The 13,795-nt window shown below is 31.7% G+C and overlaps 2 protein-coding genes across 3 annotated transcripts; one reads left to right on the top strand and one right to left on the bottom strand.

The window, feature by feature from the left end:
- Window positions 1–20: 20 nt before the first annotated feature.
- On the bottom strand, window positions 21–5,757 carry LOC111717857 (uncharacterized). Its single transcript, XM_023493312.1, has 9 exons — window positions 5,505–5,757; window positions 4,609–4,714; window positions 4,469–4,534; window positions 3,354–3,396; window positions 2,429–2,514; window positions 2,199–2,292; window positions 1,409–1,493; window positions 858–886; window positions 21–107 (listed from the first exon to the last, which is right to left on the bottom strand). Exons 1-9 carry the CDS (start codon window positions 5,581–5,583, stop codon window positions 48–50), a joined length of 648 nt encoding a protein of 215 aa, XP_023349080.1. The 5' UTR covers window positions 5,584–5,757; the 3' UTR covers window positions 21–47.
- Window positions 5,758–6,639: 882 nt separating this feature from the next.
- LOC111717858 (uncharacterized) lies at window positions 6,640–13,789 on the top strand. Of its 2 annotated transcripts, none has more exons than XM_023493314.1 (6): window positions 6,640–6,717; window positions 8,719–8,775; window positions 10,374–10,418; window positions 10,627–10,704; window positions 13,279–13,353; window positions 13,560–13,789. In XM_023493314.1, the coding sequence occupies exons 1-6, from the start codon at window positions 6,663–6,665 to the stop codon at window positions 13,640–13,642; spliced, it is 393 nt and encodes a 130-aa protein (XP_023349082.1). In that variant the 5' UTR covers window positions 6,640–6,662; the 3' UTR covers window positions 13,643–13,789. The 2 variants fall into 2 exon arrangements, with proteins under 2 accessions (XP_023349082.1, XP_023349081.1); XM_023493313.1 differs by having other exon boundaries at window positions 6,644–6,717; window positions 13,557–13,788.
- The last annotated feature ends 6 nt before the right edge of the window (window positions 13,790–13,795 follow it).

Below are 13,795 nucleotides of genomic sequence, written 5' to 3'. Positions count from 1 at the left end.
TATTATGAGAAATAAGGTTGCGAAGCGCTCTTAATGCAATTGTTGTATTAAGTCCTGCCCTGAAGTTTGTATTGCTGTAGAACTCGTATTATCTTCTCATGAACACCCTACATAAAGCAAAATAAGGAATAGATAGGCTCAGCTATTTCTATAATTCAGTATATAATAAAATATATAATACAGGGTGTCCCACAAAACATGACAGTTGGTAAATGGTTTTGAATGTCTTCTTCCATATACTATATAAGGTATAATAAATACTTTTTGCAGTTTATTTTGATAAAAAAAAAAAAACATATTTTACTCAAATATAATTTACTTTAATATGACAGCCATTCGAAATTTTTCATTATTCTTTTTGGTAGGACACCCTGTATTATACAATTGTGTACTCTTATAGAGACTACCATTGTAATTTTCATCCACATCCATCCACATCCATCCACATCCATCCACATCCATCCACATCCATCCACATCCATCCACATCCATCTACATCCATCCAATCCATCACATCCATTCACATCCACATACATCTACATCCCTTCTTTTCCATCCACATCCATTCACATCCACATACATCTGCATCCCTTCTTTTCCATCCACATCTCTTCTTTTCCATCCACATCCCTTATTTTCTATTTTTGATTCCATTATTTTCATGCACGGTTCTTTAAGCTTTATGAAGGTGATTTGGGGATTTTTGCATTAGGAGAGAAATCAGATAATTTTCATATTTCAACACTTTTCAAACAGAAACCACGTTGTTGCTGTTGTGAATTAGGCATGCCCTTTTTTAAACTAATGGTGGGTCACTTGAAATTAGAACGTTAGTCTCAGCAAAATACATATTTTACCTTTGTCGTTCCCATTTCTTCTCTTTCCTCTGATCCATTAAAAAACATTAAACTTTATTCAAATATATTTAAACTGAAATTAATGGATTTAAACTAAGTGGCTGAACTACCTATCATTGGTTCAAATCTTTATATAATCACCAATTCAACTTTAAAGAAAACAGATTAAACGGAGTTAAGTCGACTTTAAAGAGTTTAACACAGACTAAACGGAGTTAAGTCGACTTTAAAGAGTTTAACATATACTATTGAAAAAGCCGCAAAATTTCTTATTAATGAGAATCTCGATATAAACGTTGAAAATGAATACTTGTTTCATGAAAAAAAAATACTGAATTTGTTATAAAAACATTATTTTTTTTGCTATAATATGCGCGAACTAAACACAATGTCAGCTTACAAAGTAAATCTTAAATATTGAAAGAAAAAAATAATCGTTTTGAAATTTTAACACGAAAAAAATATTTTTTAAGACGCCGAAAAAGTGACGTTTTTTGATCCCATGACTATAGTTTCTAACAAACAACAAGATTCCATGCTTAATGATGTTCCTAAATGAGATTGAAGTCCTATTACAGATTTAAACTTTTTCACATCTATTCTTTTAAGTAGTAGTGCTCGAAGTACAAGGATTATCTAAAAAGGGATTTTTTTAGTCCAATCTTGTTTATTAAGTTGGGACACACTCAGGATACGCTCCGTATTTTAAATGTCGTCTTAATTGCAATGGCCCCTCAAAATCCTCATCTAACGTAACTGACTCTTGGGGGAAGATGCAGTTACAACGTTGTGTGATGAGAGGGGGAGAAGGATTTTCTGCGTTTTTTACTGCTGACAAGCGGATAACAATTCTTCCCACTCTCACCAACAACGTTGTGACTTCATATGCTGCCAAATAAGCATTTATACATATTAAGATTTTTTATGTCCACTTGCTATGAAGAGAAAATTGTCTTACGTACATTGCAAACAGATTATCTAACCTTAATAAACAACCAAATTGCAAATTCTTTCAATCAGCTACTTAAGTCATTCCAAGCTGGGTAGAGAAACTTATAGTAAACATACGCACTAAAAATTCGGAACAAAAATGTTGTTTTCTAAAAAGTTTAAAAAATGACCTCCCTTTAACATTATTTACGATATTTATTTAGAGGGTGTCCCAAGAAACATTACAGTTGAAAAGTTCAAAATGTCTTTTTAGTAAAATGGTGTTTGATACCAAAGAGAAAAAATATTAGATGGCAGTCATGTTATAGAATAGATTTATTTCAAAGTAAAAATATATTTAAGTAAAAGATTTTTAAAATATAAATCATATCTTATAATTTTTCCTGTTACCTGATAATTGGCATTTGAAGGAGACTTTTTTCTTTTAATAACAGCTCCATGCTTAATGGCACAGTAAAGGGCATCCGGGTTCTGCTTCAAGATCCTACAAATATTTATATAGAAGTATACATTGAACTTCTGCACCCCCCCCCCATGAATTAGGGGGGGGGGCACCCTTAATATCTTGGATGTTTATTTACTTATACTTCTTTATAGAAAGCAAAAATGTGTATACTTACTTGCATTCTTCAGCATGCAGAGCACTTGTCTGGCATGCTGGTTGGCAGAGAGGAGCGCAGCATATCGAACAAAGGCAATATTCTTTCTAAACAATTCTTTAATCTCTTTTATTTACAATATTTCTGACAATTTAAAAAAAAATAATTTCAGAAAAAGACTTAGAATTTTGGGTTTGGTATAATTGGGTATGAAACTGTATTACAGTGAGAACCAGAAAACAGTGGAATATTCTGCGTCCCCTTTTTGTGAATTGTCGCTAACTGTCCGACTATTTTCTAATTTCTAATTGCAAACTTTCTCAAAACAGTGATCTCAAATTGTTTAGAAATATATTAGAGAACATTCTTTGGTAGAAAAAGGAACAAAGACAACCTGTTATCTGATTCCCACTCTAGGAATATCAAATTGCATTAAAAATACAACAAATTTTACATTATTATCGGAGCAAGTAGAATTCCAAGATAATACTTTTCACTAAAAACAGAAACATAAAATTGGAATACATCTCGAAATTTCTGTGTAAAATCTGGTAGTATTTCTTTTAAAACTATAAAGTTAATTGATTCACAAATTTTTTAATACTGGGCTTTCAGGGCGCTTGCCCCCCTTAAAGAAAAAAATTTACTTTTAAATTTTTCTTTTCTTTGTATAAATAGTAACACTCAAAATTTTGCCGTTTTTTCCGTAAACATTCATAGATTTTTGAATGTTTTTATTTTTAAATCCAATATATTCCTAGCCAAATTTTTCACTTTAGGATGTCCATAAAGTGTGTAAAAAATACAAAAAAATTTGTTTACTTTTTATCATTTAGAGAAAAACCAGCCAAATTTATAGAGGATGATACAATACACCCTTCATAAGAAAGGGCGTAATGGTTACAATGGTTCAGAAATTATAATACTTCATTTTGCATTGGCTTACTTCAACAGAAGCAGAACATCCAAGACAGATAGGTTTACTTCCACTAGAAATATTTACAATTGTTTTTTCTTTTCTTTTATTCAATTCTATCCTCTTTAAACGAAATTAAATTGCGCGTAATATTGAACTTATGTTTATAAGTAGTAACTTCCCATATTGAAGAGCTATTGCAATGAACTTATGTTTATAAGTAGTAACTTGACATATTGAAGAGCTATTGCAATGAACTTATGCTATAAGGGACTTCTCATATTGAAGAGCTATTGCATTGAACTTATGTTTATAAGTAGTAACTTCCCATATTGAAGAGCTATTGCAATGAACTTATGTTTATAAGTAGTAACTTCCCATATTGAAGAGCTATTGCATTGAACTTATGTTTATAAGTAGTAACTTCCCATATTGAAGAGCTATTGCAATGAAATTATGTTATAAGTAACTAATCATCTTGAAGAGCTATTACGAAGAACTTATGTCATAAGTAACTTCTCATATTGAAGAGCTATTGCGAAGAACTTATGTTATTAGTAACTTCTCTATTGAAGAGCTATTGCAATGAACTTATGTTATTAGTAACTTCTCATATTGAAGAGCTATTGCAATGAACTTATGGTATTAGTAACTTCTCAGATTGAAGAGCTATTGCAATGAACTGTTGTTATAAGTAACTTCTCATATTGAATAGCTATTGCGAAGAATTTTAAAGAAATTTCTATTTCGAAATCGGATAAACTTGCTTTATCGTACTTGTGCATTACATCAAAACAAGGAGAGCTCCGAGGTTACAAAGTCGTACTATTAAACTATCTAACCAGGAGGAGAAACGTTAGATTCTTCGTTTTGAATTAAATAGCGTTTTGGTCTATAAATCAACAATCTTTGAACCTACGGAGTACGGAATTATCTCAGTTTTCTCATTAAAAATATACATATCTACATAAAAGAGAAAAGGGTGAGATCGAAAAAAATATGAATTGGGTAATACAATAATAACATATTTAAATATTTTTGACCACTTATTTTTTAAAACAAAGAATTTAAGAAGTTAAGAAGTTAAGGAGGTAGTAAAAGTTCTTAAGACAAAATTTTACTTGAAAGTAAAAAAACTAATTTTCCTGTCTGTGTTGGGCCCAACAAGAGCAGCTTTTTCTTTTAGAATAATATCTCCGATCTCCAAATTCCTAGAATTAAAACAATATTTTGATCCTGAATTTTAATCAAATAGATTTCAAAATTTTATTTTGAATTTATTTACCTTGATGCTACCATTACTCTGCCAGCTACAGAGTCTTGAATTACAGTATATGGTTTACTACAGTTCACTTTATGCTTGCTCCAATCCATTTTTTGATGCTCTTGACCTTAAACAATTCATCATATATATACTTTACTTGTCCGTCTGTCTACTTTTATCCAATAAACGGCTGAACCGATCGGGCCCAAATTTTGTGTATTTTACTTCACATGAAGCTTTATGAATGTTCAAAATTTCAAAATTTTGCCTCCAACAATTTTCGATTTTAATTGATAATCCACGATTTTGTTTCATAAAATCCGCAAACTTTTTTTGTTTTTGTTTTACACTGTATACAAAGAGAAAATGTTTTATTTACATACTAGATGGACTCGTATTTAGGAATTTGTCCAGGGGAGCTTATTTTTTTTATCTTTTAGTGGGGAGGGTTCTGTACCCGCTGGTTTTTTTTTTTTTCGGCGGATACATTTTAAATGAAAAGTATAAGAAAACAGCAAGCTATATTGTTGAATCATAAAACAAAACACGTTCAGCAATAATTAGTCCATGGGGAAATAAATTAAATTCGATCAATTTACAAGTGTCTTCGCTCATATATATATAGCTATTTTTATTTTGTAAGAAAAGAAATATACAACATTATGTTTCATGTTATACAATGTTTGCGTGTATATTTGTTTATATATATATATATATATATATGGATAACTTCGAATCATGTAATGAATACCTATTTCCTAATATATATATATATATATATACACATATTTTAGCTATGTTCCTAACCAAGCGAAGAGGGGAGGGGGTAACTTAAGCTAAACAAAATTAAGTGTTTTTCAAATTCCACGGGCAACGCCGTACACTTCAGGTAGTAATATATATATAAATAAACTTACTACAGTAGAAGACTGCAAAACAACCCGTACATGAAGATTCAGCTACTGTACTGCAAACCTGACAACTTTTACCAGACATTGTACAACCGGAGATAAAGTTTGTCTAGTGTTTAAAGTGTTCAATTCCAATAACTTCTGAATATTAACGACTCTTCTTAATTAATTCACTAATTAAGTTCTATTTAAATATCTGTTTTAAATTTTGCAGTGTGTACACTGTGAACTCTTGAAACTAAATATAAAGTTTTGGAGCTTTGCCAGTAAACATAAGCTTAGTGTTAATGTATATAAATTTCATGTATCTATATTATACAACATATAATTCTTCATTGCGCCAATGTGAAAATTCTGGTGCAAAATTGTACCTTTTTTGTGCAACTCTCCTGTATGTTTTTTTTTCAAAAATTTTTGAGAATTTGTAATTTTTTTTTTGTACTTCAATGGCCCAAAAAAATCCGCAAACCTTTTTTTTTCATAATCAAAAGTTCAGAAAAGCAAAAATGTTTATTCATATTAATTCTCCCTAAATCTAAAATCTTATTAAGATTGAATCACAGAATCACAGAAAATTGGCAATTTTCAGCTCTGGTCTAATTTTCAAGGAAAAGTTATTTAAATTCTCTAGTTCCTTTCTTCTTAGTATATTATTCCAAAGTATTAAATATACGCTGTTCAGTTGAAACCTTGAAAAACAATTTTTCCGTAAAAATTATACCAGAACTGAAAATTGCGAATTTTCTGATTCTCTGATTCGATCTTTTTAAAATTTTAGATTTTGATAGAAACAATTTATCTACACATTTTTGTGCTTGATTTTGAGAGTAAAAAAGGTTCGCGGATTTTTTTTGGGGGCCTTTAAAGTACCAAAAAAATTAAACATTTTCAAAAAATATTTTGGCCGACCAAACGGCAGGACCGAATGGGCTGAAATTTTTCATGAACACTCAACAAATAAAAAAGATTAAAAATATATTTCAAAATCTTTAAACATTGTTATCAAGGGCTTTTTTGTGGTAACTCTCATAATTTACAAGATTTCGGCGTTTTGATAAATTTCAAAGGCGGCGTTCTAAATTGAAATATTGCTAATTATATAATTCACTGAATAAGCAATCTTATTAAATTATTAATTTCTTTAAATAATTATTTCAGTTAATCATGAACAATCAAATGATTCGGTCTCTCTCTATTCTCACATTTATACTGTCCCTAGGAATTTAAACATTTTTAACAATTTTAGTTTGAAAAACATTCATTACTCATTAGCTACAATTTAAAAATAAACATGAAACCTGAATTTCAGAATGAGGAATTCATTATTGCATTTGCAGTGAAAAAAAGATATTTCTTAGATTTTATTAATTTTTGCATCAGAAAACTTTAAAATTGTTTTAAAATCGAGGTGGGCATTATTTTTTGATTTGTTTAAAAAATTAGGGTTTTTTTTAAAGAGGCTGAACAAAAATCTTAAATACTAATTTATCATATTTCAAAATTATATCCTTCATAAGTTAGGTTTAAATACACACGTTGTAGTATTAAATATAATATTTCTCAGCAACTATGTTCCTTGTCGAAAGGACGCACTTCAGCGAGGGAGGGAAGGCAACCTCCCCCACACAGCTTCCGAACCTCATTTTACCTATTTGCGGCAGTGCGCATCCCCATAGGGCTTCCGAACCTCCCCCAAACAGTCTTCCGGGAATGAATCATCAATTATAATCGTCAATTTCTACTTAAAACGAGACTAATTCGATAATTTAAGCACACTAGTCAATCCATAGTATCCTTAACATTTGCATAGTATTTATTTTTCTTTAAATCAAAGTTAGGAGAGAAAACAGCTTTGATTAATAGATTATTTTATCAACAAATCTTTTCACAAATCAAAACGAAAAACAAACACAATTTCAAACAAAATCTACAAAGTTTAAGTTTTTCCAGTCCAAACTTTGATTGTAAAAAAATTATATTATGCAAATGTTAAGGATACTATAGATCGACTACCGATGCTTAAATAATCAAATTAGTCCCATTTTAAGTAACTATTATAAATAGAAGATCCTTCCCAAAGACTGTTGGGGGAGGTTTGGAAGCCTTCTGGGGATGTACACTGCCGCAAATAGGTAAATTGAGGTTCAGAAGCAGTGCTGGGAAATTGCCTTACCTCCCTCCTTCAGCAAGAGTCCTCAACCCTCAACAGCTGATTTCTTTAAATTTTTCAATTTGCTTTGCGAAGAGGAGCTAGTGCTAGAATTTTAGCACGCTGCAGCTTGCCTTCCGTTGTTTTTCTTTTTCAAAATCTTTTTAAATCTTCCAAAATCCAAAATCAAATTTGATCTGCTGCCATAGTATTCTGAACTAGCTATTGTTACTTGTGAAGTCAAATTTTATAGAAATCTTACGCATAGAAACCGCTACGTATAGCAACAAGGCGTATTTTCCAGGAGAACATTTTTTATATTTTTGAGAAATTGAATAATCTGTGTAAAGTAGATATAATTTTCATAAAATCCTTTTATTTAAATAGTAAAATGGAGTTTTATGAAATCATATTAGCATTGCTAGAGAACTTTTTTTATACTTTTAAGAATTTTTTTCTAAAAACAAAACTGTAGATAGCAGTTTTATAAAATATTTGTTTAATAATAACACGCTATTTTATGTATAACCATATAAGCATTCATTTATGTTGTCAGTACATAATAAACTCTGGGGGACCTTAAACACAATAGAGAGCAGTACAATGTACATATTAAACTGTTTTGCTCGTTTAATGTCTAGGGTATGTTAGAAAAATTAGAAATTATGATAATGATACTGATAATCTACAATGTTTTACAAAAACGTTTAATTTCTCAAAAATATAAAAAATTGCTCCCGGAAAATACGCCTTGTTGCTATACATAGCTGTTTCTATACGTTGGATTTCTTTAAGGTTTGACTTTGTTACTTGTCTTCTTGTCTTCATTTCTCTACTTCATCATTTATTTGGTCTTCTTCGTTAGCCGTCCTTAATTCTAGCAATTTTGAAAAAGATAATCTTTTTATCAAATCTAGAACTTACAGTCTTAAAAGTCCACAAAAAAAGACTAAAAAATCTATGAACAAATTAGAAATTAGGGTACTTTCAAAACGTGATAAAAATGAAGAATTCAAACACTGAAAAAAATGGTAACGTGGTTTTGAAGATGAAATGTTTGAATTGGTTTAAGAGAATCAAAAAAGTATCTCCTGGAAACAGATGACCAACCTGGAGAAAGTGTAGGAGGTGATAAATAAGTTTTGGTTTTATAAATTAAATTCTACAAGCAAAGAATTAAACTTGAATGACTACCTGTAACTCTTAAATATGATGATGAGATGTGAAGAAAATTCAATGGTGGGTATAGGAAAATTTCCAGACCCATTAACATGCATACAAGAAGAAAAAGAGAGGCTTCTTATTTCCAAACAAATTAACTTGTACATGAAAAGAAAAACATAGGCCTTTTTTCAAGGCTTTAAAGTTGATGTTTTGTCGCTTTGCACAGAATTCAATTCTTATTTACCCAAAACACTGGAGTTTATTATAACAGTGATATTTCCCTTTCTTTGCCTTATGAGGGAGTGGGTGCAATGGCCACCATGAGCACCGCAAAATGATCTTCAGAGCCTCATGATATGCAAAATGACCTCCAAGCCCTTCAAAACTGTCTCGTCTTTATAATCTGCAAAGTCTTTGCATAGTATCAAGAATCTGTCTATCTTCTTTTGACTTTAATTATTTATTTTAATTAAATTTTACAATATTTTTAAATTTTAATATGATATCAGATGAAAACATTTTGAGACTTCTATATTTCTTGTTTTTAATCCTTTCTTCTTGATCTTCCATTCCTTGTCCATCCTTCAATCACACTATGGCTAATTTTGAAAATAAAAATAAATGAATTTTTTGGATGTTTTCTGCAGCTAGCCAAATTGCAGAGGTAGAACTATTTTTTAAAGCCCTGTATCTATATTCTATATATTGAGAGTGGCAAGGTTACTCTTCCCCTTGTTTATATTTAAATTTTGCTTCAGTCATGATACTGTGTCGAGCTCCTGCATTCCTAGCTTTTCTTGGAGGGGGAGAGGGGTGAGGGGGGCATTTTACACATTTTCCAGTTTTTTTATCTCAAGTAGGACAAAGAAGGGGGGATGGGACGTCTGCCATCCTGTGTATTTGTCTTCATTCATTATCGGTGAAAAAAATAGATAATGTGAAGCTCAAATCCCCTTCTAATTTTTCCTGTTCAAAGTTTTCTTCTTCTTTCTTGTTTATCTTGCTTTAAGCACCCATCTCTACTGTCAAGAGATTTCCCTTCCACTTTTTTCTGTTCAATTTATTTTTTCTTCTTGCTTCTTGTTTCTTGTTTTTACACTTTAAGGCCTTTCCAAATAGTTCTTTTAACATCGAGTTGTGGAGCAGGTAGGAGAGAGATAAGGAGGTTTGTAGGAAGAAGGGTATAGGGGATTTCTCCCTGTGTTCCTTCATTTTATACTGTTTCCCAGTTAGGGGAATTAAGGAAGTTACCCATAACTGCACCCCATATGCAAAATGGGGAGTTGTGATCCCTGAAAGCTCTATTAAGAGGTATCTTCCATGGCAGTCCAGTCCTCACATCTGGTCGAGTAAAAAACCGGTATCCTTGTGCATGGCTTGTATTCCCACTAGGGGTTAAACTCCTCTTTCAGTGAACCAATCTGTCTATCTTCAAATCCCTGTCTTTTGATTAGTCTTTGCAATAGACCTTGGCAAAGATGATGTAAAAGTCGCATTTCTTCATAATTGTGAGTTAAGACAACTTTTGATGTCAACAGTGTCTCTTTAAGTTGATCTTTCAGGGACAGATGATGGAGAAGACTACACTAACCAAATTAATATAAAAGGTATGCATTACAAAATATTATCATAAAAACCCAAAGGCCCTATTTTTTTGTAAGTATTTACTGGGAATTTAAAAATTGACTTAAAAATTAATTTAACCAAAATTTCTCTACATAGTATGACAGCTTCCAGGGGTATCACACTCAAATCTCACGTCCAGAGTGGCCCAAAACACATTTTGTGTACTATAAATAGTATCTTTCAATCTAGATATACCTTGTGCTGAACGGACTGGTAAATGGAAATGTCCTGAAGAAATGATTTGTGAACAGGGCAACTGCATACCTAGTAAGAAATTTTTTATTAAAAGTATTCATTTCTATTAAACTATTAAACTAAAAGTTGTGTGAATGCAAAAATCCTAGAAACAAACATATAAAATTTTAAATTTCTATTTCAATTTTCAAAACAAAAAGTATTATAACACCTAATTTTCAAGATTGTAAAAGGACAATAACACTTAAATTTTACATAAGTGTGAAATTTTCAAATTTAATTTGGTTTGATCCAGGTAAACATGAGCAGGGTTGGGCTTGCTATTACTGTCTTTACCAAACGGAGCCTAAATACTTTTTTATTCTTGTTTCTAGCCTCCTCCTCTCCTTGTTGTTGTTCATCCATGATTGAGTTTTATCCATAATAGGACCACTATCAATTGTTTAATAATAAATGAGTACATTTTTTTGGATAGTAAAAAAGTATTGAGGCTCTGTTTGGTAAAGACAGAAATGGCAAGCCCAACCCTGCTCAGTGCTCATGTTAACAGCCTGGATCAAAGGAACACATCCCCAGCGGAGATCAACAATATCAACTAAGAAGCCGAAGATGAAAATGACCAGTGCTTTAACTGTGGAGCTAAATGGCTCAGTCAATTTTTCAATTATCAGTTGATGACGGTAAAAATTCAGCATGAAATGTTCTCGTAAGGATATACTTGGAGGAACTGGATTAACAAAGTCTAGAAAACAATCCAGGAGAACTCTGAAGATAGCAGCAGCTCTTCCAGCATAGAGTAGGACTTTCCTGAAATTGAATATGTGAACAAGAGAAAAGTTGAAAAGAATAAAACTTTTTGTCAAGAGAAATCATTGTCAGAGCAAGATGCAGGAGCTAGACGAGAAAACAAAACCAGTTCTCTGAATTAATGTCTGTAAAAAAAATACAGAGAGAGTTGTATCTGGATTGATATTACTTAAATATACCAAAGCGTACAGACTACCAGAGAGTACAGAGTACCAGAGAGTACAGAATTCCGGAGTATACAGAATACCAGAGTATGCAGAGTACCAGAGGGTACAAATGCCAGAGTGCACCAGAGAACAGTTCTTGAGGAAGAATAAAGCTGAAATTAAGTTAAAGGAACCAAAGTAATGCTTAAACTGGTCAACAAACATCTATAACTAGTTAACAGAAGTGTTCCATTTGTAAGATTTATCCCAAAAATGCAGGAAGATAAATTGAAAAAAGATAAATTAGAAGATAATGCCTCTAGATCTAGGAGAACCTTAAACAAAGGGATGCTGTTTCTTTTTTCCTTCTTTTATTTAAGCTAGCAGTTTTTCTCTGAATGATCCAAACAGGAAGGGGATCATGGGGCCTCTGCACTCCCTTCCTCTTTGGATCATTCAGAGAAAAACTGCTAGCTTAAATAAAAGAAGGAAAAAAATTTTAATTGGCTAAAAAATTGCTTGCAAACTATATAATGACAAATATATAACCGCGTGCCCTGTTGCTGAACAGGAACGTGTGAATTGATAAAAAAAGGAAATGCTGGAGCCAAAAAAAACTACATTTTTAGAGAATCTTAATGTATAAACAACTAGCCCTAGTGGGGAACGAAAAAATTATTTTTGAACGGTTTGACAATATCGACAAATTATTCAGAATGAAATTTCTGTTTTAATAGTTTGAAGTTGAAAAAAATGAATTTCTCAATTATTGCAGGTTTGGATCTGTTCTTAATATATACCAAACCAATTTCTTATTATACCCTTTGACTTGTTTTTGTCCTTTTAAAAATTATACTTTAAACAGCTGTAAAGTGACATGAGCCAAAATGTTGAATGTGTGAGCTAAGTGCAAACCAATTCTGTTCTTCTGTCTTTTATTGATTTCTTAATGATTTAAAATTCAGTGATGGTGATGGACCAAATCTCTGTAGAGTAAAAGAGTAGATGTTAGTTCCACATTTATTGAAAATATATTTCGGTCTGGGTTGACCCTCGTCAGTTCTTGAGATTGTTTCTTCACAAAGATTAAAAACAAACTTAATGTCTGTTAGTCTCTGATTTATCATTGGCAACTATTAAGTACCTTCTTAATTGTAGGTCTGTGCAGTCCTAAGCAGTATATTGTTCCTGGAAGTATCTTCCGTCTGTCCATCCATATATAGTCTTTCTGTAGTCCCTCTACTCTTGTTTGCCAGTAAGGGGCTTACCCCTGTTCTCCTCTTATGGTCTGCAAAAGTCCTAATAGTCTCATGTAACGCTTATTATTTCTTGATATTCTTATATATTAATATTCAGTTTCTTAGGATCTTAGTTTTTTATAATCTTAAATGTAAGTATTGTAACAGTAAATAATAATTAGAAATCTTATTAGAAATAATGTGCAAAGCGCCAAAGAAAAATTTTGGTATTTTTTTCTCAATTGGCTAAATAAGCTAAAAGATGGCCTAAATCAAGATCATGACAGAGTTGAGTGATGTATATAGTATATTGGGTTCCCTCCCCTACCCTAGTTGCCCACCCTTTATATATTAATATTCACCATTCTTTCTAGCTTTTCAATCTACAGGGGACCCCCCCCCCCTAGTAGGGAGAGCATTTTTTTTAGTTTTTAATGAAAATGTATATTATTTAGAGGATGAAGGTGAGCCTAAAACCTATCTTGTGGAAACTAAAGATGAGGATAAAGAAGATTATCTTCCGAAACCAGGTACTGTCTCTTTAAAAGGTGTTTTAAATATTCTATAATTAGATAACTTCTAAATTCTTATTTTACGTCATTTACATCTGTGAAGGTGGTTAATGCCACAGCACCATTTTACGACTAATGTTTAAAAATGTACTATAACATTTTTACATTTCCTTAAAATTTCTGATCATGATGTAAACTAAAAGTTTCTTTCATGTTTTTAGCAGAATGCGAGAAAGCTTCAGACTGTCCTGAGCCTTACAATACATGTGAATCCAGAATTTGTACGATATTTACAACTATTCATTGAAAATCAGCAACAATATTGATTAAGGATTTTAAAGTAGATTGGAAGCCGAGTTTAAAGTGACTAATTTGTAATACCCGGGTAGGATCTTAGAGTCTGAAACCTAGTCTTAGACGCCGGGCCGACCTCCTCAGACCCTCTGTTTTTGGAAAAAAA

This window comes from Eurytemora carolleeae, unplaced genomic scaffold (assembly GCF_000591075.1).
Source record: "Eurytemora carolleeae unplaced genomic scaffold, Eaff_2.0 scaffold2132, whole genome shotgun sequence".
In the NCBI taxonomy this organism is placed as follows: Eukaryota; Metazoa; Arthropoda; class Copepoda; order Calanoida; family Temoridae; genus Eurytemora; species Eurytemora carolleeae.
This window is presented reverse-complemented; position numbering and strand designations above follow the sequence as displayed.